The 24542-nt window shown below is 49.4% G+C and overlaps 3 protein-coding genes across 3 annotated transcripts; 1 reads left to right on the top strand and 2 right to left on the bottom strand.

Moving 5' to 3' along the window:
- Positions 1–673: 673 nt before the first annotated feature.
- On the bottom strand, positions 674–4905 carry LOC104837294 (sodium-dependent phosphate transport protein 3-like). Its single transcript, XM_010576338.1, has 11 exons — positions 4809–4905; positions 4306–4478; positions 3829–4062; positions 3637–3724; positions 3168–3254; positions 2665–2783; positions 2289–2450; positions 1952–2084; positions 1719–1866; positions 1331–1421; positions 674–805 (listed from the first exon to the last, which is right to left on the bottom strand). The coding sequence occupies exons 1-11, from the start codon at positions 4903–4905 to the stop codon at positions 674–676; spliced, it is 1464 nt and encodes a 487-aa protein (XP_010574640.1).
- Positions 4906–5679: 774 nt separating this feature from the next.
- PPT1 (palmitoyl-protein thioesterase 1) lies at positions 5680–10788 on the top strand. Its single transcript, XM_010576077.1, has 9 exons — positions 5680–5776; positions 6123–6232; positions 7055–7182; positions 7467–7537; positions 8402–8504; positions 8597–8687; positions 9205–9303; positions 9512–9583; positions 10042–10788. The coding sequence occupies exons 1-9, from the start codon at positions 5683–5685 to the stop codon at positions 10162–10164; spliced, it is 891 nt and encodes a 296-aa protein (XP_010574379.1). The 5' UTR covers positions 5680–5682; the 3' UTR covers positions 10165–10788.
- Positions 10789–10981: 193 nt separating this feature from the next.
- CAP1 (CAP, adenylate cyclase-associated protein 1 (yeast)) lies at positions 10982–24536 on the bottom strand. The gene is made up of 13 exons (XM_010576076.1): positions 24531–24536; positions 19050–19162; positions 18515–18615; positions 17967–18044; positions 15942–16085; positions 15760–15845; positions 15113–15218; positions 14828–15005; positions 13996–14183; positions 13666–13789; positions 13481–13563; positions 12804–12947; positions 10982–12421 (listed from the first exon to the last, which is right to left on the bottom strand). Exons 2-13 carry the CDS (start codon positions 19141–19143, stop codon positions 12338–12340), a joined length of 1410 nt encoding a protein of 469 aa, XP_010574378.1. The 5' UTR covers positions 19144–19162; positions 24531–24536; the 3' UTR covers positions 10982–12337.
- Positions 24537–24542: the final 6 nt, after the last annotated feature.

Genomic DNA, 24542 nt, shown 5'->3' with positions numbered 1-24542 from the left:
ACACCAGCTCACATCTTTTCCTGCTTATCCCTTTCCCTGCCTCCCAGGGGCCGTGCTCAGGGCTGCCAGGTTGAACTCCGTAATGCCCTCACTTATTTTTTGCCCCAGTTGCTTCTAAAAGGGGATGGAGGATAAATGAATAATCAGCTTGTCTCATTAAGAAGAGAAAAAAAAAGCGTTAGGAGTCTCTGTGCAGAAGGTGTGAGAATCCGCTAGTTAAAAAGTAACACTCTACCACTTCATTATCGATTTACTTCGTGTAAGAACAGCTTTGCTGGAAATAGCTGCAGGCTTCTTACAGAGCTCAGCTGACAGCCAGCTTTACCAGCTCTCCATGGATCCCATTTAGGATCTGTCCACACTGCAGCATTCTTTCCTGTGGGCAAAGGCTGAGGGCAGGGTTAAATGCACAGAAGGCAACGTGGGTTGCAGGGCTGGTGCCTCCCCCGGAGAGTAGATTGAGATCAGGAGGTGGACAGAGCTGGGTGAAGGTGCTGGGCACTTCAAGAGTCAGAGTGCGCCGTCACCTGAGCATGCTGCAAGGGCCCCAGGAGCAGGCAGGGACAGCTGAGCTTTGCTGTGCAGGCAAGAGCAGGGTAGTGGAGGGAGCTCCTGCCTGACCTGTGCCCATTTGCAGCCCATTCCCTTGTGTACCTTCCCATGCCTGTGGCTCTCATTGCACAGCGGTGTCCTCCCTAGCCCAGTCTTGGATGGTACCGCTGCCAAAGGCTATGTAGAAGATCAGGCCAAACAAGTTGAGGGCTGCAGATACGAAGAAGGCATTCCTCCAGCCAGTCTGGAGATCCTGGGGGGGCAAGAACAGATCACAATGGTATCACCCTTCCCTTTATCTCCATGTAGTGATCACCCAACTACTGCCACCCAATTCACTGGCACTAAAATCTCCATCCTCTGCTTGCTACTAGTACCAACAACAGAAGAGCTTTGCTCAACTCAAGACATATGCCAGACCCCCTCTTGTTGGAGATGCATTTCCTGCTTTGGCATTTTTTGAAACATTGTGTGCTGTGCTCTATTCAGGAAGCTTTCCTGCCTGGCACAGAGCTTCCCCCTCACCCCACTCCCTTGACCCTCTCCCCATCTCTAAGTACATCCAAATGGGGCTCATGTGGAGCTCTTCCTGCTTTCTGAGTCATCCCCATGTCCTCAAAATGGTCCAGAGCTCTGGTTTGCCAGCTGCTATATCACATGTGTTCATTGGGAAGAGGGGGTTGGCTTGGAGTAATTTTTGATTTAGTGCAAAGGAATCCATTTCTGAGAACTGTGTTTTCTTCTAGGGATGTGCTTGTGGTTTGTGGCCCCAAATTACCTGGCTGACAAGAAGTCCAACTGCAGTAGGAGCAATAATTCCTGCGACTATTCCAAAGGTATTTGTGATTCCCAGCAGGAACCCTGCATATCTGGGGAGAGGAAGCAAAGATTTCCTGAGTGAGGCAGAGGGGAAACTGTCACAAGAAGGGAGAGGAGTAGGTGCTGCCAGTCCCTTCCCTCATCTGCATGAATACTGCCTGTCATGCCGAACAACACTAGGAGCTTCCCTGCAAGACTGGGGGGGATTTTAAGCCTTTATTTTACTCCTTAGCTTACAATGCCAGCAGCTACAGAAGAAAAGGGAAGGGAGAGTAGGAGTTGCAGAAGCTTCGGGGGATTGGGAAGGACGCAGAGCCAGGGAGGGCACAAAAGTCAGAGCCACTTACCTGGGCGCTATATCGATGTGGTTAATATTGATGCCTGCCCCTGTCATACTGATTATTGTCAAGGCCAGTGTTAGAAGGACCACAACAACTGTGGAACTGCAGCCAATGTAAGGCACAGCCACCAGGAAGATGGCTGGGAGCAGCATCCCTTGGGAGGAAAAGGGGATGTGTTTTATAACAGGCCACATAAGTGTGTTTGAAAGGCTGGACAGCAGATGAAAGCTTGTCCTTACCGAGTGCTGAGAAGAGCTTCCTGACGGCTGCTGTGCCAAGCACTCGCCTGGCTAGGAGGAAATCAGCCAGCAGCCCAGCCAGGATGTGCCCCAGCCCATTCCCAACATAAGGCAGGGAGGAGAGGAGCCCATTCTGCAAAGCAGAGAACAAGGCATTGTCACATCCGTGGCCCAAAGGAATGGAGCCAAGAGCTCCAAGACTGTGGCTCCCTTGGTCCCAGAGCCACCAGTCTTCAGGAAGAGATGTCCCTGAGGAACCTCCATGTTCCCAGCCTACAGAGGAACGAAGTCCCATCGCTGTTGCAGGGACCAGCCTCAGCTGCAGGGCAGCACTCACCTCTCTGAGGTCAAAGTGGAGGACGTTGCTCATGAACGTGGGCATGGAGGTCAGCAGCATGTAGAACAGCCAGTCTGTGCAGAAGCAGGCAACGGTGATTGCCCAAAGAGGCAGTGATTTAGCCATGGCCACAAGTGGCAGGGAGTGGCCATGAGAGCTGCCCTGGAAGGAATAAAACATCAGCCAGTGCCTCCTTTCCTGTCTCACATCCCCTGCGCAAGCTGTCCAGGCTTTCTTTGGCCTCTCCACCTGCTGCTGAGAAGACTGGGACTAGCCCTGGCCACTCTATAAGGAATCCAGCTGAACTGCCACAGAGCAGTCCCTTTGCCAAGGTGTCTGCAGCGTGGTCAGTTGTGGTTAAAAGGTTTGTGTGTACCTGATGAGCCAGCAATGACATGATGTACTCCTGCTCCCTGGCACTAATCCATGGGTGATGTGCAGGATCCTCATACACGAGGAGGAACCAGCAGAGGCACCAGACACAGCCAACACCACCTGTGAGGAGTGGGACTCTCAGTGCCAGCCCCTCTCTATGGTGAGCTGTGGCAGAACTCAGAGCCAGTGGGATGGAGGCTGATGCTAGCGAAACAGCGAGGGCAGGAAGATAGAAAGTGACAAACTCCCCTGAACCCATTGCTCACAGTGGAAGGGGTTGGGTTGATGGCACAAAAGGTTCAGCAAAGGCATGTTCCCTACTAGTACTCCAGCAAAATGGTTTCATCCTGGCCTGGCAGGTGAGAGGGGAGCCCAGAGCTCTGTGTGGGACTAATAAGGATGGAGCTGGTCCTGCAGGGATCTGATGGAGAACCTTTGGGAGCTCTGCCAGCAAATGGCCTGCAACGGGGTTGGAGGAGAAGGACGTGATGGGCCATTACTCACCAAAGATGTAGAAGACAAAAGGCCACCCCAGAGTCTGACAGATGATCCCAGCCACAAGGAGAGCAAAGAAAGTCCCAAAAGTGCATCCTAGGGATCAGAAACCAGAAGAGTCATTTTAATGGGACTTTGTGTGAACAGCAGCAAGTGGGACAGACCTACAGCCTGATTTGTGATGGGAAAATGGGTGGCACAAATGAAGCACCTGTGCAAACAAGCACCCTTGTATCCGGGTTTACTCCCTTCAGTGTCCAGGTTCCCTCTCCTGACTCAGGCTCACCTGAGCTGAGGAGACAAAAGACACAGGATGGGAGGAGGAGAGGAGGAAAGGCTGAACGCTGCTAATACTTCTTTGCCAAGGACCCACAGCTTTGAACTTTAGGCTGCTACAAGGACTGGCTTGGAAAGAAGGGGCTGAGGGGAGGTCCTGCACTTACCGAGTCAGTGGTAGGGAAAAATCCTTGTGCCTTACCAGCATCAGCAATGTTCATGAGCCTGCTGCGTTCCAGTGGAGGGGCCCATTTTGCCCAGAGCGTGTACTGAGCTGGAAATATCACTCCCTGCAAAGATAACAGGAAGCGTGGAGGAAGGGGACACGGGGAATACAGCCAGGGCTAACCAGAGCAGGTTTCATAACCTGGCAACACCTGGAGCCACAACTGACCTCAGCCAAGCCCAGTAGCACCTGCAGCCCGATGAGGAAGCTCACGCCGAGCTCTGCTGCTTGGGGCATGAGGAGGGTTAGCACAGAGGAGAGCAGGAGCCCACTGCCCAGGACAGGTTTCCCCCCGAGTAGCCCTGAGCAGTACCCGCCCAGCGCCTGTGTGAGGCTGTAGCCGTAGAAGAAGGAGCTGAGGACAATTCCTTGAGTCTCAGCACTCCAGTTGTACACGGGGGCCTGGAGGAGACAGAACACATCTGTCAAACAGAGATCTCTGTTTTCCAGGCAGAGACTCCTCCAGAAGGGGAGAAGCAACCAGGAAACGCAGCCCTGAGTACAACAAACTGATCTCTCTGCTCCTTCACCCCCCTTGTCCTCAAGGCTTTTCTCTGCTGCTTCCAAGTCTGTCCTCCCACAAAAGAAAGAGTGGACTGAGCACAGGAAGCATCTTTCAGTTATCTGCATCTGCTTTCCACTTACGTCCTGAGCAAATGCTGGGTAGGAGCTGTGGGGAGCACTGCCAGACCAGCCATGGGGATGGCTGCTGTTAGTCATGGCGACAATGGCGATGCTGAGGCTGACCCGGAGTGCGTATGCCACGAAGAGAGAGATGTGCAGGACCAGGGCCAGGCCACAGCGAGCAGAGCAGAGCCCTGTAGAAGGAGACAGCCCACAAACTGAGGCTGGTTAGAGAGGCCATGGGTTAACTCTAACCCCATCCTACAGATCTGTGTCACGAGGCAATCACTGTACTGCAGCAACAAATGGCTCTTTCCAGGTACCCTCCAGACATCTACCACTGAGCCCCTGCCCTCCTCCTTTGCAGGGATGGCCGTTCATATCTTCAGAAGGAGAACAGAGGGGCAGAACGGCAAGGAGACTTGCCCAGGGATGGAGGGGACATGTGGAAGCCAGAGGTCACTGGCTCCCAAGCCCTGCTGAGGCAGCACTTCAGCCCACTGCTCCCCAGGGAGCGGATTTACCTGTGCGGGAGGAGGGCTGCTGAGCAAGCAGAGGGGCTTCATCCTGCTCTGCTTCCGTCCCGTCCCCTGCCTGTGTGTTGTCCACGTGGCGCTGCATCCTCTCCTACCTGCAAACGCTGCTGCCTGCTTCTCCTCAAGATAATGCCCGGCCCTGTTACAAAGCAAATCTCAAACATCAACAAACACAGGAGCAGCCGGGCAGTGACCCTTGGCGTTTCCTCCCAAAGCCATTACCAGCACAGCAAGAGCAGAGCAGGCTGCTGGTCGCAGATGCCTGCACTGCCAGCACAAATGCTTTATGAGCACAGTGATTTACAGCTGCCTCAAAACCTCCCTGGGACGGACTTATTTGCACCCGTTGTTTATAGCCCTCGACCACAACAGCCTGACAGGGCAACGAGGTGTCTCCCACCCCGGGGTGCTCCCACAGATGCCCCAGGGGTACCCGCTGCCCTCCCTCAGCTGGTGCAAAGGGAGGCTTCTTCCCCATCCCATCCAGTCCCCCCCTGGGAGTAGCTCACGTGTGGGGAGAGGTGTCTCCCCCAGCCCAGAGGGGACCAGCGTGGTCGTGGGTCTCCTGGCTCCGTCTCCCGGGGCGGGGAGCGGGAGGCAGCCACCTCTGTGCTGTGCCAGGATTTGGGATTTCAGGGACCTGGGTGGGGCAGAGCACCGCCAGGACTCGAACCAGCTCCTAGCGTGGGAACACTGGGGTCACGCCCCCTCGCCGCTAGACCACGCCCCGCACGCATAGGCCACGCCCCCACAGCTAGCACCGCCCACCACCACGGATCCCGCCCCTGTCTGGTCACGCCCCCGCCAGGCCGCGCCTCCGACGCCTGACCCGTGCCGAGCGCGAGTCATGTGCTCAGTCAAGATGGCGGCGCTCAGGGCGGCGGTGCTGGTGCTGCTGGGGCTGCGCCTGGGTTTCGCGGCTACCGCCGTCCCCCTGGTTATCTGGCACGGCATGGGTGAGCAGGGACTGGTAACGGGGGGCGGGGCAGATCCTCCGGTAACGGCTCTGTGGGCGGGGCTGCGGGGCTTAGCTGGCCCGGCCCGCGGACGGGGCCGTGCTGGCACCCCAGCAGGCCCGAGGGGAGCTCGCCGGCCGCCCCCGGCTCCGCTCCGATGTCCCCCTCCTCCGGACAGCCGGTTTCTGCGGAGGCTGGGAGGTGCTGACTCTGCTCCCCCAGGCCTGTGTGTGCATTGACGGATCCTGGTCCTGTTGCAGCAGGGAGGTGCTGGTGTGATGTATGTGGAAGCGAGGTGAGGGCCTGGGCGGTGGTGTGACGGTACTTCGGACGTTCCCTTTCACAGGAGACAGTTGCTGCAATCCACAAAGCATGGGCTACATTAAGAAAATCGTGGAGAATAAAATACCAGGGATTTATGTTCTGTCACTCAAGATTGGAAGCAACCTGATACAGGTAACTAACTGCTGGCACTCACATTTCTGCTTCGCAGAGTGTGCGGTGGCCAGTGTGCGGATCTGAAAGTGCGATAGTTATTGCGGTCTTTGTTATTAATGTTGTTCTACAAGGATTGCTGTAGTGCTTTCCCTGCTGTTTTTCTGCTTTGTGAAGTAAACAGCTTTGACAGGTAGAAACCAATAATGTCTAGATAATACCTGCAGAAAAGAAATCAGGGAAAACCAAATCCCTAGTCTGAATTGGATTTATATGCAAATCCACTGATTAGCATGCTCTCACCACTCCAGGTAATACAAAGGCATGCAATAAGATACCGTGCGAAAGCAGAGCTTTATCCCATGCTGTACTTTTTGATTTACAACCATTCATTCAGTATACATCTTCAGTATAGTAAAGATACAGACTTTTTCTGTGCCTTTGTATTTTGTGACAGTTTTGTGTAGCCCTACTGAATTTATTTAAGTAGTCTCTCAGAATAATGTGCAATGTATGTTATTTTCTGGGATCTGGAAAAGATGGGTGAAGTTTGATTATTTTTTTTTAAATTATATATACATATATATATATGTACAAAATCTGAAGGGACTTAAATTGTCAAGAAGCTTGGGGAAATGTCACTGTTCCACATTTGCCAGGCAGAGTAGGAACAAAGACATGGTGAAGGGAAATCTCAAAATCTGAGTTTCACTTGTGTCATGTTGTGAAAGTTAACATCCTCTTTCAAAAGCAGAACTGTTAGTGGTCTATTTGCAGAGATTAAAATAGTGTAAGCCATTGTAAAGGTACAAGGTTTACTTTCTAATCTGGCTAATCCATCAGGATATGGAGAACAGCTTCTTTATGAATGTGAATGATCAAGTGACAGAGGTGTGCAGCCAACTTGCAAAGGACCCTCACCTGAAAGGAGGCTACAACGCAATGGGCTTCTCCCAAGGAGGCCAGTTCCTGTAAGTTTACACTTCTGTTCCATTTCCAGTGATTTCTGTTGGGTTTTAGGTTCTGATTTTTGAAGTACTAAGCAGATGTAAACTGACAAACCCTTTTGTAACTGTAGGAGCACTCCAAAGGAGGCAAGAATGTGTTTACCTGTAGTCCTCCTCTACCAGGAAGGGTTAATTCTCTTTGCAAATGTTGCCCAAGTGCCTGAGCCCACGCAGTGGCAAGCTGAGAGCTGCATGTGAACCAGCATTGGTGGCCTGGGCATGCTGAGCGCCTTTATCTTTCTCCACAGGAGGGCGGTGGCCCAGAGGTGTCCTTCTCCTCCCATGCTCAATTTGATCTCAGTTGGGGGACAGCACCAAGGTAGTGTCCTCTTAAGCTACCTCACATCCTAACTGCTGTGAAGGGTGGGATGCTCTTGTTGGCAGGAGGAATGATTTTTTTTTTTAGCCTCTTCCTAAAACCTGACTGTTTTCTTGTGAATTAAACTGTACCTTTGCTCCTGTCTGAATCTGGTGATCTGCTTTGGCCCAGTTCTTAGCTGACCACATTAATTTCTGTCTTGGTCTTGCTTAACTGGCAATGAGAAGGGACCTTTGTAAGTAGGTGCCTTATTGTCTGGGTTAGAATTCTTACATACTTTGGAAGCACTTGGGATTAGTTGTTTCTGGAGAAGAAATTCCTAACTACAGAGCAAAGCGTTTGTGAAACTAAGCCTTCTGGGTCACAAGGACATTTTACAATCAGCATCTGGAAGGCTAAAGCCCCAAGGAAAGGGAGGTGCTTCTTGCAGTAGATTAAAGAGGCAGTATGAAGTGGAATTTAAGAGGCGTACAGTTAAGAGCGGCTGGCAATGAATTTCAAATACTCTCCCCTGAGGTGTTGCATGGCTTGAGTCTATTTCTTTGTAGTGTAGTGGGAAGACCTGTAGGGAATCATCCTGAGACCTCCTGGGAACACACCAGGCGAGCTGGATGGTATTCTGCTTGTCTGCATGCCTCCATTCTCCAGAGCAATATGCTCAGCTCAAGAACATCATCCATTATCTTTGTGTGTAATAGTGCCCAGGGGCAGGAGGGCTGTCTAATGAGATTGCAGGATTAAAGGCTGCCTTATTCCCTGGGTAATTCTTGCTACTGCTCTGTAAGAGGGTGGTTCTTTACCAGCTGGAGGGATTAAGGGATTTCAGTTCGGCTTACCGAGTTGTTACACGTCTCCATACCCCAGGCGTGTACGGCTTTCCACGCTGTCCTGGCGAGAGCTCCCATATCTGTGACTGGATCCGAAAGACGCTGGATCTGGGCGCCTACACACAAGCTGTTCAAGAGCAGTGAGTATATTCATCAGGCTGCAATGATGGTGGCTGGCCCCATCTGAGAAGCCTGGGTTTCCGGTCTGATCTTTGGTTTCTCTCTTCTCCAGCTTGGTACAAGCAGAATATTGGCACAACCCTCTGAAGGAGGAGGACTACAGGAAAAACAGCATCTTTTTGGCTGACATAAATCAGGAGAGAGTAAGAACCTAGCTGATGATTAAATGCTAGCAGGAGAGCAAAAGCCTTACCAGTGAGCTCATTCATGTTAGTTCTCCCTGGCAGTAGTTTTGCTGGAGTTTCAGGGGGAGCATTTTTTGCCCTGCATCCCAGGAGTGTACAGTGTTTTTGCTGGTAGATTTGTGAATGAAACTTGTCCATAGCAGAGCAGTTCCTGTGTCACTGCACTCTTTTGGAGTGGTTGGTGTAGATATGACACATGCTTAGTCCACCCATCACCTTTCAAGTGCGTGAATCCTCTCCCTCCCCTGGGAAGGCAGGGGAGGCCCATCCCCTCTTTACAGCCTCAGCCTGGGAGGAGGCTGAATGCCGTGAGCACATTGAAGGGGGGCTGGTGATAGAAATGCACGTTCCTGCCTCCTAGGCTGGTGCAGTCCAGGGTTTTGCAGGTGCAGGGCAAGTTGGAGTAGCTGGTTTCCCTGACTGTCTCACCAGGCTTTCCAATGACTTGGATCTGTTCTCTGTTGCTTTCATCCAGGGCATCAATGAGACATACAAGAAAAACCTGATGGCTCTGAAAAAGTTTGTGATGGTGAAATTTCTCAATGATACCATGGTTGACCCTCCGATCTCTGAGGTGAGGCAGGCAGGGTGGGTGCTGCTTTTGGGTGGCATTTTGGTGCTTGCTTGCTTGTTTCTGGTTTGTTCTTTGGTGGCAGAACTTGAGGTTAGCAAGGAGCACAAACACAGGCCTGATACTGTGCTGTCTCCAGCAGAAGCCGGTGAAAGCCTGCTTATCTCCTGCGAGCCCTTCAGCAACTCTTTCCTTGTTTTTATTCTGACAGTGGTTTGGGTTTTACAAAAGCGGCCAAGCCAAGGAGACCATTCCACTGAAGGAGACCTCGCTGTACACAGAGGTATGTTCTGCTGGGGGGTTTCTGCCGTTTCCACTCTATAGCGTCCCTGGGGCCTTGAGGAGCTCTAAACCCCACAGCTCTGTTCTTCTCACCATCTCTGCTGTTCCTGGGGCATTGCCTCCTCTTGCCAGTAGCTGTCTGGGAAGGCATTTCTCTCCAGGCCAGTGGGAATTACAGTGGTGGTCTCACACCTGGGGCAAGATCTGCTTCAACACATGTTTAATGAATTCTGCTCCTTTTTAAAGCCTTGCTGTAAGACTCATCCAAAATGCCTTTTCCCCTCTATGAGGGGAAGCTTTGAAGAGCAGAAGTGGAACCCACTCTAGCCTGCCAGCCAGTTATGCTGCAACAACAGTCTCTGACCATCCATGCTTTTCTCCATGCTGGGTTCCCCAGCCATTGCCAGTGTTTGGCTGTGGCAGGGCCCCAGGAAGTTATGGTCACACTTCTCTCTGCAGGATCGCCTGGGGCTGCAGGAGATGGACAAAGCAGGAAAGCTGGTGTTCCTGGGGGTGAAAGGGGATCACCTGCACTTCTCAGAAGAGTGGTTTTACACCACTATCCTCCCCTTCCTCCAGTGAAGCTAAGGGGAGGCACCCTGTGAGAGCACTGGGGAGGGTCTACCACTGTAGTTAAAGCAGCTGCTACTGTGCAACAGCACTTTCTGCGTACAAGACTGGGGGGATCTCGGGAAGGGGAAGAAGAGGGGGTTTAGCTCAGCAGTTCCACAGTGTGGCACCTGCTACACTGCAGTAAGAGACCGGGATTTGTCTGGATGTAATAACACTTCAATATAGGTGGACTGAGCCTTGTACTAATTGTGAAGCACTCCACCGTGCACAGGCCTTGGTAAGTCTACTTCAGTTCTCAGAGCTGCAGCTGTGCTTGTCACTTGGTGATGGCAAAATAATTAGCTGCTTGAGAGGCTTGTGTTCCCTGTTACCTGTTCCTTGCAGGATGCAATGGCAGTATTAACCAAAATCACTAGTTTAAGAATGCTGCATCTTTTAAGGGGATCAGCAAGTAGACTTACATGGCTGTATGCAAAAGAAAGATATTACAACCTCTCCTTCAAGATGGGGAAAAGGGCCAAATTTAGGGGTTTCTGGGAAAAAGGAGGGTTTTGAATTAAGTGGGTATTAACAGCTTGAAGAGTTTTCAACTAATGGCTTGTTTTATGCACTTTTGTACAGCAACTGAAATCAATAAAGAACTTTACATCTAACCAACTGAGAAAAAAAAAAAAAGGCGAGATTTGACAACTACTGACAATTTGATTCAAGGGGAGTTGAGGAAAGTCTGTACTTCCCCCTGGGAAAGTATTCAAAGCAGTCTAGGCAGGGTTAGGCAGCAAAGGGCATCTTGTCCTACCCAAGGTCCTGTGTGCCCCCAAAGAGTAAACCAGAGCCACTGTAATGAGCAAGTTGGCATTAACTTTATTCTATCTTCTGTATAATCTTAAGTACATAAGAAAGGTTTTTTCACAAGCCTCAGGAGAAGACAAGTACAAGTCACAGGACAGTCTCAAAATAAAAAAATTGCATATTTTTTTGTAAGTTTTGTCCTAGAGAAAAAGAACATTGACACTTTACAGAGGAAATGCATTTAAGATATGCTTATGCCACCCGAGGCATTGGAAAAATGAAGGTCAAAGCACGTGCAGCTCCCTTTATGGGTCAGTACAGTACTGTGTCTTAGATCCATCACTCTGCTCCAGGGCCCTGGAACAGAGGCTACAAGCTTCCACCAAAGTAAAGAGCCAAGCAACATGGGAAAGGGGAGGTTGAGAGGATTCACTTTATGGGGACTGATTGCAGATGAGGAAGAGAGTGATGAACCAACTTGATCCAAACCGGGTATTCACAATACTGCACTACTGACCCTGGAATGAAGGAGACCCTTCCTCTGCAGAAGGGGACAGGTTCAGAAGAACTGCCCTGGAAGACTGAACCTGAGTTCAGCTGCTCTGAGAAGGAAGCCCTGGGGCAAAGATTTGCTTGCGAAGGTGGAGGACTCATGGAAATAAGAGATGCTCAGCTCCAAGCTACCAGCCAGACTGCTGGGGGGGTAACCACAGTTACTCCACTGCAGTCTTCCTGTGGCACTGGTTAATATAAAGCCTCCTGTCATGGCACAATCAGAAATACACTGAGCTAGTAGGAATGATGAAAGAGAAATCAGGGTGGAATGCTACGGCCCAGGTCCTCAGCCTTTGGTCCGACAAAGCCATTCCCATGTCCTGTAATGCCACCAACTAGTACATAGAGCTGGAATTAGCAGCTTCTAGGACCTTCTTGAGACATCTGCCATAGCAACTGGGTACGCTGGACCCCGACAGACACCATTATTTGTTAAAAAGGGGACAACAATCCATTCCTCTCACATGAACAGTTTGCTTAAAGGCAATACAAAAAAAACCCCGAACAACGCTCTGAAAGCCAACTGCCAGTACTGGCTGTGAAGTTCACTGAAAAATCTGACTTGATAATTGGTGCAGTTAGATCAGACAAGGGGAGAAAAAAAACAAAACAAAACAATACACCTTCCTGCTAATAGATGTGGACAATAACTGACCCGCCACCTACACCAAACCCTAGGCAGAGGTATTTCAGTGACGGCAGGTAGCTGTGTCTCTCGGGTAGAAGAGAAGCAGTTTGAGAGCAGAAAGGTACAAGAAATCTAAGAGAATCATCTGAAAGCAGATTTGTCCCACAGCAGGGCCAGGGGAGGGCATGAGCCTTGGAGCTTTTCTGCTTAACCAGCAATTTCCGTCACAGTGGTAACCAACTTCTGACCGTTCCACACTGTCTTGAACTGTTCTGGGACAGGGAATTCAGTCTGGAGGGTAAAAATAGAAATCTGTTGTCAAAATCAGTTTATGACTGAGACTAGTAACTCCTTCCACTGCTTTAGGCATTTCTTTTCTTAGATACATGCTGTGTCCCTTGCTGTACCACAAATGCTGCCTGTTCTGCCCCCAAGAAATCCTGAAGAAGCAGCTCTCACAGAAAAGCAAGTATCTCACTATAAAGACAAACAACTTGAGCTGCTGCTTTTAACATCTGACCATAATTTGTGACCTCTGAAGTCTAGAGTCTAGAATTGTCCCTCCAGACCTCACTGTAACCGACGTTCCCTGCAGGGCTCAAAATACGAATCCCACCCTGCATTACCCCAATCCCAAGCAGACCTCCACAATGATCTCAAAACTAACACTTACAAAGTCACCACCCTCTGTGGGAATAAGGACATTCATCTCTGATGACTTGGCACTGACGATTTCACAGTCTAGGGAGTTCTTGCTCAGATACACGTGGCAACCGTCTGTCTTGTTGATGGAAATTGTTGGCACTTTACCCATTACCTAGCAGAGTGGTCAAAGCAGCAGTTAGAGGAGCATTATTTTGAACTGGGCAACCGCAACGTTTTTCTTTTGTGCTTGCCTTCAAGGCAAGAGGTTTGACTCCAGCCCGCCCACTGCAGACACACTGGATTCCAGTACGCCCGCCTTGGCAAAAATCCAAAGTTATTTCGTGTTTTGATCTCTTTAGAACAAAACTACAGTGAACACTGGACAAGCTGGCCATCCCGAATCAGATACCAGAACTGGAATCAGAGTAGATTCTACTGCTGGCCTCCTACTTCAGCAGTCATATTATGCTGCCCACCTCACAGAGACTAATCTTTTACCTAGAGCCCTGAAGCAGCCCAGTGAGGCAAATTTCGGCCCCTTCCTAAGGGCAGAGCAGTAGGACAGATGGTGTTTCATGAATATTCTCCACAGATGCACATTCCTATTCCGGAAATAAACCTACTCAAAGGAGCAGATGCTACAGATGCCCTGTTGTACAGTGCAGCAGTCACACCCCAGGCAGAGAACAGGTTGCAGACACTCACCTGAACTTTAACATCCCTGCTGTTTATGATCTCTACGATGCCCACCACGTCATCGAACACCAGACCTAGCTTCTTACAGTTATCTGCAAAGAAAAGACAGATCAAGTCAGAGAAAGGTTTTGGAGATTCAGCCTTCTGCAAACAGACCAGCACACAGAAGCAGTTTTCAGGGTTTCTCCACTTACCGAGGGTGATGGAGTTGATCTTGCCTTTGATTTGGAGTGTACTATTTGTGCACTTGAAAACATATGCTACCTGTTTCAACTCTGTGTCGCTGATTACCAGGTTAGTGGCATTCTCCTGGTTTTCCTGAAAAGGCAGCAAAAACGCCCTTAATTTTTGGAATGCAGACCAATTAGTCCATGTGTACAGCAGGGCAGTGCAGACCCTTTAAAAGTAAACTGCGTGTGCCTTCGGGCTGGTGCCTCTTACAAGAAAGGTCCTCGGGAGACCTTCCTTCCCTGCTGCAAAGCTCCCATCCCTCCAACCCACTCATGCCAATGCCAGGCACTCACCACTCTCCACTTTTTGCCCTCTAATTCTAGCAGCGCAGGTGCCTTCGGAGAGGTTTTTGGGGAAGGATTAGCATTACAGGCTGGTTTGGGAGCAGTGAAAGGTTTGGGTCCACTTCTCACAGGACCCCCTTGGTTCTTCAGTGCTGGATTCTTGTGGGTCTTCATGTCATCTGAAACATGTCTTAAGCCTGCAAGAGAAGTCAAACCTGAGATCCAGCTCTCCTCCAAGAATGCAGTTTCACAAACACCAGACATCAGTGATTACAACAACCAGCACGATAACATTTTTCAAAATGCAAATTATTGAAACTGGGCCTAAGTTGAGCCCAAGCACAAGTGACAGCAAGTGAAAGAGGGACCAAGAAACACTGATGCAATATTGACGAGAACACAAGATGTACTGTAGAACCAGAAGACACTGGCTCTTCTACTCTGCAGCTGGTAAAAGCCTTGAGCCAAGCACCTCACTTTTGTTTCACGTCTATCCTGATACGCTAACCAGGTAACACACAAAAGGGGTAAGTCCTGTGCAAATACGAATAGGTGCAATAGGAGATGTGCAGGCAACCAAAGGGTTCCCTCTCTCGGTTCCAGCTAGAGATTAATCTCTTGCTACACCTGACAGATGAAGCTGAGAATGCTAACCTTTGTCCCTGTAACTGCCTCAGGGCTGCTTCTGGCTCCCAGCACCACACTCAGACCAGATGGCCTTTTGTTACTGCAAGCTACTTTCTAAGCAGGTGTATTGAGGGACAGCAGCAAAACAAGGATTTGCAGCACAACAGTACTCTCACTCGTGGCTGCCCTCCCTCCGCTAGCTACTTCCACCTACCAGAGGTGATGCCTTCTCCCCGATTGATCTGGGCGAAGAGCGCAGAGCGGGAGGCAGAGTCATCTGTGCTGGAGCTCGTGGGGGCAGGAGCAGGTGGGGGAGGAGGGCCTGGTGGGGGAGGCGCAGCCCCGGCTGGGGGAGCGGATGGTGATTTAGCCCCTTCTGTTGCTACAGGACCCTGTAAGAGGCCGGCAAGAGGAAAGGCGATTGCACAAGCTCCATATCTGCTGCAATAATCATGCAATACTCATCTAAGAAGCTCCTGCAGATGTAGCCAGAACTTACCGTTTTGCTCCAAGTCAGCCCTGTGGTGTGATACTCTTTGATGTAGGCCTGCAGCTCTGTCCAGATACTCAGATAAGCTTTCACCCAGTCCACTTGCTTTTTATCTCTGAGGACATAAGGAGGTCACAAGGAGTGAGCAGGTGCATTTGTCATTAAAACCCTAGGACTACAGTTAGTTCTTTACATCTCTCCACCTCTCAGCCTACAGGCAAGACACAGCTAGACCAGCATGGCAGCCTTGCAGCTCCAGCACTGCATTCTAGCTTTAGTATTAATCTTGCACCTGCAGGCAGAAGGCCACAAGCCTGGTCTGCCCTGTAACCCATTTTAATTGAGGAGTCTGGTACTTCCAACAAGACCCATTCCCGAGGCACAACTTGCTGTCCTGGGAAACAGTTCAGCCACCAGATGATGCTGAGCCAAGAGCAGGAATACATTTTCTACCAGAGATTCCAGCTGCAACATGAATGCAAGGAACCTTGTCTAAGGATCAGGGAAGAACAGCTAAAGTGAGGCTTTATAAATACACCCTGCCTTTAAAAAGAAAGAATTAAAGACCAAGGCAGCTGTGGTTAGACACTGGAGTAGCCCCTACACACCCAGTTAGCTGTGTTCAATGACATCTTTAAGAGAGAAGGTGAACTTACACATCCTTGTACTCCTTGAGGATCCGGTTGGTATAAAACATGGCAGCATCAGTCATTTCCTTCACATAAGGACCAGGCTTTGGAGCCTAAAGAAGAAAGAACACATTGGCATGGCACAGCTGACCAGGGAGCCAGACTTTTCTCACCAGCCCAAGGAAACCATTTCCTACTGGAATCCTTACCATGGCCACCCAGCCCAGGGCTGGGATGCTCTCGCTGACTGCTGATAAGTGATTGAACAGTTTGCTACCACGGTTCTTCTCCCTGAAATTCTGCACCACCTGGATTTGCTCTGAAATCGGTTTCAGAAGTGATGAGAATGCATTCTGCAGGACAAGAGGGACAATAACAATTAAGTATATTAGTATTGCCCTGGAATGGCTGCACATCTTCATGGGCGGCTCTGCTGAGATGATGGTCACTCAGAGGAAGATTCCAACTGGCACAAGTTACTGCTACAGCTCCTGTCCAGGCTTGGCCCTCCCCACAAGCAGAGCTCAGTCCCACAGCCTAGCTCCTCCAGGGCTGAAGTCATAGCTCCCAACCGGATTGGTACTATGGGAGTACGCCAAGAACTGTGACTCATGTTCAATCCAAGAGACACTGACAGAGCTTGTTAGTAACGAGGACTGAAATAGCATTTGCCTTTCCTGGATTCTTTTGTTCCAAGACAGTTTGTCAAATTTTTCCTCTCCTTTACAAACCCTTAGAGAAAGGGGTGCTATGCAGGTTTTTGTAGTTTGGGATCTACAGCCTGCATTACAATCAGAGTTGCAGCAAGTTCTCAATTCACCCTATCAAGCTAGACTTCAGGATTCAAGTTACTTCTCAAGTCAATCCAAGCCTTTAGTATTTGGATGATAAAAATTGTTTGTGTGTTGCCCACTAGGAATGCTGACTGAAAGTGCTTATAACTCTTCCGAGGTCAGAGCAGAGCAGCCAATTACACGTTTCCAGAGATGCCTCTTAGGCAACTTTTCTTTAAGATCAGAAAGTCTCCTGCTGGTGGCACCAGTGAGGGACAAATTTGAGCAAAACTTGCTTTTCAAAGCCTTGGCTTTTCCTTTTGCTATCCCTTCCTCTGTTTAGATAAAACCAAAGAGTTTCTGAGCACCACTGGCCAGGCTACACTTTCAGAAGCTCCAGCCTAGTGCCACTGTTGAGTAACAGGATGGGGAAATCCTTTGCCACAAGTTCATACATTTTGCATTTTAAACTGGCTACTCCAGAACCAACTAGACTCCTGCAAGACAACCTGCACAAAGACCTACACTAGATTAAGGTTGTTCTTCGTTCATAATCCTTTATTTAAATAATGTGTCAGTGGAATTTATAAGCAGATTCTCAGACTAGAGGCTATGCAGAACAGCATCCTGGCAAGCCTAGTGAAAGATAAACAACCCTCCAATGCTGACTTTGGGGAAAAAAGATGCAGATATATTTTGCAGTGAATAAGAAAGTAACACAGAAATCCAGCTACCACAGTGTAACAGTAGAAGCCATGACTGAGCCAGATAATAACTGCAAAGAAAAGCAAGGTGGGATCCTGTTGCTCAGTAAAAACAGTTCTCAGCAGGGAAAAGCCAATGCATTCAGGATCAGATTCTCAGTCACACATCCTGCTGAGAAGCAGCAGCCTAGGCTAAAGTGTTAAATTACTTGCTAAGGACGAATCAATCCTAAAAGGCTAGCTATTATTCAGAGGCCATTCAATAGAGACAAGTGTCTGTTATACTTCAGGAGGAGTTTGATGCCTGAAAGTCTATAAGCATCATGCAATGAAAAGCACACTCTACGCAAATCCCACTGTGGCTCCTGTCTCAGACAAGTTCCTGTCTGCAGGCTGCATCCTCAAGGAACAGTGATTGTGCAGTGTTGGTGCCAGGTGAAACTTGAGACAGATGCTGTGAGATGACGCTCACAAGCTGCTCTGACAGCTACAGAAAACTTTTTGCTCTAATGACTGGAAAATGCCAGTTCTGCAGCTCTAAGAATCAACCTCTGCAATTCTGCTCAGTGTTGGGTGAGCACCCAGAATAGTTCACACTTGCAGCAACTGCCACGCCATGGATGCAAGCATCTCCAGTTCTCCTTTGGTTCCTGTTTTGGAGCAACCGTAACAACCCAGATTCCCCTACACTTCCAGTCATCTCCAACTCTGAGGTAAGAGCATACAAGGTTACTGGTAAGTGATTTCCCAGACTTACCTCTGCTGGCTGCTGATGTTGAGATGCTGTCACCAGAAGAGCCCTCTCACTCATCAAGCCAACATGAACCATCTCAGCCTAAGAATAGAGAGAAAAATGAGAGCGCTTCCCTTGTACCCAGTGTAACGCTAACAGTCATTCAAGCTCCCGCTGCCTCCAGTTCCTAGTCTGTAAGAAAGCAGCTATGCTGATCTCAAAGCATATATTCTTGGAGACACCCATCCTCAGACAAAACTCACAAGACTGCAACAGCTCTTGGGCTGGGTAGTTTACAGGCCTCCTAAAGGCACACACCAAAGTCTGTAAAGAGAGCTAAGCACCTAACTACCAAAGATTTCAAGGAGGTTTGATTCATTGTGTGTGTGTAGGTGGCAATCTGCTGGAGGTTATCTGGGCGTCTGCATCTGTTTTGAATCCTCAGGGATTACAAACATCCTAGGATATGGTGCTAAAGGAATGCAAACACTGACAGCAAACTTGGCCCTTAACAGCCCTGAAGGACGAGCAGCATCTATTTAGAGTGAAGGGAGAAGAACATGAGTTCTTACATGCTTCTGCACATCGCCGCCAACTTCTTTGCTGATCTTGATGTATTCAGCTACTGGGCCAGCCAGAAGGGCATCAAAAGCCTGCACGTACTGAGCCACTCCTGCAGAGAAGGAACCAGAGCACAGGTATCACCGAGAGGCACCAGGTGGGCTCCTGGGCTGGGAGCACTCACACACGTGCGCTGCGCTCCTGGGCTGCACCTCCCACCCGCTCCACGCTGAACCTTCCCCCCGGGTCACATCGAGCAAATGCAGGAGGCTCAGCCTGAAGCACGCAGCTGAATGCAGATGAGGGAAGCGCTGCAGCCACAGGAAGTCCTTATCTTAGCAGGACAGTAACCGCAGGCCTCTTGGAGTTTGCGCAGTATCTGCTGCAAAAGTCACTTCCCCTCTGTGCACAGCCAGTTCATCTAACAGCCCTTTGCATGCTCTGCATGAGCACCGCCTGCTCTGCAACAGCTACTGCTGATGTCCGATGCTTCAGCACAGGGACTCCAGAGAGATGCTGCTGCTGGGGAGGTGCTTTGGGCCTTACCTTTGGAAGAGCCATCTCCACACATGCCAGGTCCTTGGCACACCGTCTCCAGGCGCTCCACAGCCTTCTCCAACCGTTCAACCAGTCTTTCCATATCTACCGCTGTCCACGACCTGCACAGACAGCATAGAATTATTCACATCCTCTGACAGTATGAAACTCATATGCTAAATATTGAGGAGGGTTTATCAGCTGTCTGGTACAAGCTCTGCCAGTTCCAGAAGAATAATTTCTGCCTAGCTCTGTACCCTGATGATGGACAGCAGGGTACCCTCACATTAGCAAGGACTTTTGGATTACACAACAGCCATGCATGCAGCAACTTTCTATTGCCACAGTTACTCCTTAATGGCCACATAGTTTCTATTCCATTGTAAGGACTTCTTACACATGTAAGAATACAAAACTTTCATCTTCTAACCTTGTATTGACACCACTCTATAAAACAGAGGTCTGCACAGAATCTCACTGCAGCCAATTCTTGGCCAAAGTCCCAGCTGTCACCATACAGCAAATCAAGTACAACTGTTTCGCTGGGAGTTCACACACTTCAGGTTAGAACTAGTGGTTTTGATTCTCCAAATGCATCCACAGGGACCTCCTGGAGTCCTGCATTCCTCCAAGGCACATCTATAACTCCAGCATTGCTACAGTGTAGAGCATCAGTGTGCAGAACGAGCCACCCTGGCACATGCTAAGATGAGCAGCTGCACAAGCTACGAAGGCATAGCTGCTTCTACAACAATGTGCCCCTGTTCATATTCTCCCTCTACAGGCTTTGGTATCTGAACTGCAGAACCTACTCTGCAGGCACTGCACAGGAAAGTGATTTAGGTACGCAAGTCATTTGTAGTGTCTCATCTGGAAAAGTCTTAAAAGTCATATAAACTTTCCATTAATTACTGCTTTGCAGAGACTCTGCACCAAGGAGCAAGACAAGTCACGCTCCAAGTACACTAATGCACAGAGAATGCAGGGAGGGAGTAGCAAGTCACCAATTGCATTTTTATCTTATCACCACTCATTGAAAGATTTTACGATATGAATCACAATTATGTCCCGAACACAGCTTCCTTCTTATTGCAACAGCCTGCAAGAGCTCAAAACCCTGCCTGAAGGAGAATGTCCTTCCCAGCACATTCCCCAGCATACCCAAAAAGGAAGACAGGGTTTACCCAGCTGCTTTGACAAACTGATACTAGATCTCCCTCAGAAACAAAACCTGAAGTTCTAACTAGGGTTTTGCTTTTGCTCACAAGCCTTCTCAGCCCTACTCCAAAGTGCATGTTTTCACCCAATTTCCAGAGGATGTGGGGCAGATCCAGCATTAGTCACAAACGGCACTGATGTCACAAGACAAAAAAGGCCATTTTCCACTCCTATTTCGCCTGCTTGCATGAGGAGAAGCAGCACTGATGAGGGGGTAGGGGGGTGGGGGAGGCGAGGGAGAGGCCACCCCCCTTCCAAGAGGAAGAAAGCGGTTTCCTCCTCTATGCAAGAAGAGTAAGCCAGAGGAGATTCTGTGCATAAGACTGGACAGCAGTAACTGGATGGCTTCCAGAGACAAAAAAGTTCAGAGGCTGAAACTTGTGGGCGGTCACCCATATAATCAACAGTAATGAATACCTTTTTTTTTTTTTTTTATTCTGTACAATGTAGAAATCCTGACCACAGGATTGTCAGCACTCTGCTGCAGCCGAGGACAAAGCATCCAGAATGGGGCTCACGTCTTCAAGTGGGAGCGCAGCCAAGAGTGGGGCTCTGCCTCCCCCGCTCTCAGCACACCAAAAGAAGGGTGTTTTTTTTCCCCGAAAGAGCCACCTGTTAAAGAAACTCTCCCATGCTTCAAGAGTACAGCAAGATAGAGGGGTGTTAACGCAGAGGGTTCAGGAAGGACACCAGGTTTACCGAGTGTCGGGCAGACAAGCTGCTGTTCTGCACCACTGATCCCCATCACATTCCACACGAGGCTCTAATCTGATCAGCCCCATTACCGAGTCGCAAACTGCACTTCAAATCAGGATTACAAACCAGAAAGTCCAGATGGAAAGCTGCTTCCAACCCCCAGCAATAAAACATGCTGTTGCGAGGAGCATATCGCATCAGTTCTAGATACACTGTCAGGATTAATGTCCTTTAACAAGAAAGTATTCCTTGAGATTCAGATTCCTTCCAATCTCCTTGCCATTTGACACACCCTTCCTGGGTTTCCCTGACAGAAGCCATAAACTCATAGTGCTCAATACCAGCTTTGTAAACCTTGTGCTATCTGGCAGATGGTGAAATCCTTTTAATTTCTGTTTAATGGGCAGCATTAGCACAATTTGCAAGGTAAGTCACTTGGTAAATTGGCAGCAAAATCAGAACTAAGTGCAGGCAGCACAAAGTCCTAGAGCAGACAGCTGTATCTCAGTCACTCCTCGCTAAAGCAATCTTGATTCACCCTTACTGTGCTCACTGCCCTGTGCATACAGCCTTTTCTGCTACCTACATACCATCCAGAAAGAAGTAAAAAGATTTAGTTGTAACTAACATCAACAGCCAGAGTTTGCAATCCAGAGAGATTAAAATTTAGCAAAAGGGAAAAAAAAAGATCACAAAGTAGACCTGTTTGGGCTACATCTAAACAGTGTTTTGTCTATCGATCAGTTCAAATGTGAAATAATTTGTCACTAAGCGACAAACTGTCTTCACGGATCTCAGTACAGTACATATAATCGGATCTCACTTGCCTTCTTTAAACATGAAGCTGAGACACACAGATCACCGAAGAGTCATTTTTGTTCAGCACATCATCCTGTGCTCAGGAGGAATGAGAAAGGCTTTCAAGCTACTCTGTGCGTGCAGCCAGGGGTTAGAGTTCTCCAGCTGACAGGAGTGGAGTTGAGATGAAGCTCTCCCTTTTGGGACTATAATGCAGGATATAAATCTAGGTCTTGTTTAAATTCAATTGAACTTTGATTACCAATGGAGCGGAAGCTATGGACTCACAGCAAACACACATTTCACCCTGGGCCAGAAAGTCCATTCATTTTCATAGCACATTTGGTTAATCTATTAACTAGCCTTTATTTCCATCAAAGCTTGGGAACATGGTTTTGAACACACTGTACAGCAAACAGGCTTTCATCTACAACTAGACTGTTTTGATATACTGATCAGAGCAATAAAGGGAAGGGATTTTATTTGTAAGAACACTATTTATCCCAAAGCCGATCCTGTGCAACAACACAGTAAGAGGAGTTTCCTGTTTGGAGAATATCAAGGAGTTGGCATGTCCTAGCCAAAGGCCGGTCCTCAGAGGAGTGAGCAACTTCTCAGAAAACCAGTATAAATTAAATTCTTCCTGTTGCCTGAGACAGCACACTAACCTGGGTCCTCACTTAGACATTCTGGAAGACACAAATGTTAGTTTTATAGCCAAAGCAAGCCAAACCTACGCCTCTGTTCAGATTCAGCTTTTGTGAAGCCCGACAAACTGCTGTCAGCAACATGAAATTTGCATCAGCTACTTCCTGTTTCTACAGGCAAAAGAAATAAAGATGGGACAACTAAATTAAGAACATACCACAGTTTATTTCTGAGCTGACACTGGAATATCTCAGGGGATCAGCTACCAGATGATTTCCAACATTTATATCTTCCAAAAGCCCAAAGAATTTTTTTTTAAACAGTTCAGCTCATCAAGTAAGGAATTATTTGAAGCAAGACAGGACTCAAAGCCTGAATTTAGTCAGTTGTCAGGACCAGCCACAAACACAAGACAGCTATTGCTAGTCCCAGCAGCTGCCAAGACAGAGATCTCTGCTGTTTATAGTACAACAATACTTGTTGACATTGCTCCAGAACCCATGGTGTCTACTTCTGGTATTTCAGATCTACTTTATTTAGAAAACCAAAAGTGCTTTAAAAAAAATAAATCCATCTGGACCCTATTTAAGCTCTCCCAAATAACAAATCCTACTGAAGTCATTAAAAATATTATTTGGTATTTTTACTCAAACATTAAGAGATGGTTAAAGTATCACTTCACTCTGCACTAGAGCAAGCGCAAGGACTCCTTTTTCTTCACAATTATATGAAATAGGAGATTTGCACTTGCCAGACTCTGTTGCTATGCTCCTCTCATTTCCATTCCCTGCCAGGGCGATGAATCCACCAGGGAAGTAACTGAGGATCTCAGATCTAAGCTAAATTGGATGCAGTACCAAGCTCCATATCAGGAATTCAGAGCATCGAACCTCGTCAGCATCCCTCCTGAGCTGTGCCTGCTCAAGCAGAGGCTGCTTGGCTGAACTTTGTTACATGAATAATAGGGGGTATTTTTGGCTTTCAGAAAGCTCAGCGATATTCCAGGGACACAAGGATCGCGTCAGGAAGAGAAAAGGAATACAGCAGTTTCTCAACGCCACGGATTCCTGGTTTTTCACTGATTTTTCAGTTTTCCCAGGTCTTGGGGAATTCCAGAAGCCGATGCCTGAAATCCTATGACCTGACGCATGAAATGCCCATTACCTTTTTTTTTTATTTCACTATCACAAAATCCAAAGCAATCACACCTTTATCCCATCGTAATCACCACCGAAACGCAAAAGGCAGAAGTCAGCAACAGGCTGAGGGCGAGAACGGCCCCAACCCCAGCAAGATGGAGAGAGCAACCTGGAAGCACAAACTACAGAAACACCCTCGCTTCAGGCTGCGCCGAATCAGTCCTATCGTGGAAAGCTGGATATATCACCTGGGCACACACCCCCCCCACCGCTCGAGGGAGTCATCCAGGAGCTGCCAGCCCCGGTAACCGCCGCCCCCCCCCGGCTTCCAGGGGAGGGAACTGGGGCAGGATTAACCCCCCAGGTTGTGGGGTGCAGGTACAGACCCCCCCCCCCCCGCCCGCCCCTCCACCGGGACGGCGTACCCCACCGCAACGGGCCGAGCGGCGCCGGTGGGGATGGACCAGACCTCGGTAATTTGTGTGTCCGTGTCCGTCCCCCCCCCGCGCCGTCCCGGGGAGAATTCGGGTGCTGAAACACCCCCGGGCCCGGCCCCCCACGGCAGGAAACGCCTCCGCTCCGGCTCAGGAAGCCCCACGGAGGCCCGAAGCCGCTCCGCCCGATGCCACGGGTAGCGGCGGACCCCGATAACAACCCCGTCGGGGGAGTTTTCACCGTTTCGTGACTAAATTCAGCCGAAAACACCGCTTTTAACGGATTTAACCCCAACAGCCGGGCCGGAGCCCCTCCCGTCTTCCTGCGCGCACCCAGCGCGGCTCCGGCAGCGGCGGACGGAACCGCCCCCACCCTCCCCGTTCCACCGAGCCCGGGCGGGCCCGACCCATCACCGGTGCCCCCCGGCCAGCCCCGGCGCGGCGGCTGCCGGCTTCCCCACCGGGAGTCTCGTCCCACTGATACCGGCTCCGGAGCAGGGTCGGCATCCCCGGCGGGGAGCCGAGCCGAGCCCCCCGTTCCCCGCTCCGGCGCTCACCTCCCCGCCGCT

This window comes from Haliaeetus leucocephalus, unplaced genomic scaffold (genome assembly GCF_000737465.1).
Source record: "Haliaeetus leucocephalus isolate CR32 unplaced genomic scaffold, Haliaeetus_leucocephalus-4.0 Scaffold517, whole genome shotgun sequence".
Lineage (NCBI taxonomy): Eukaryota > Metazoa > Chordata > Aves > Accipitriformes > Accipitridae > Haliaeetus > Haliaeetus leucocephalus.
The sequence above is the reverse complement of the archived record's forward strand: the minus strand, read 5'-3'. Positions and strand labels throughout refer to the sequence as shown.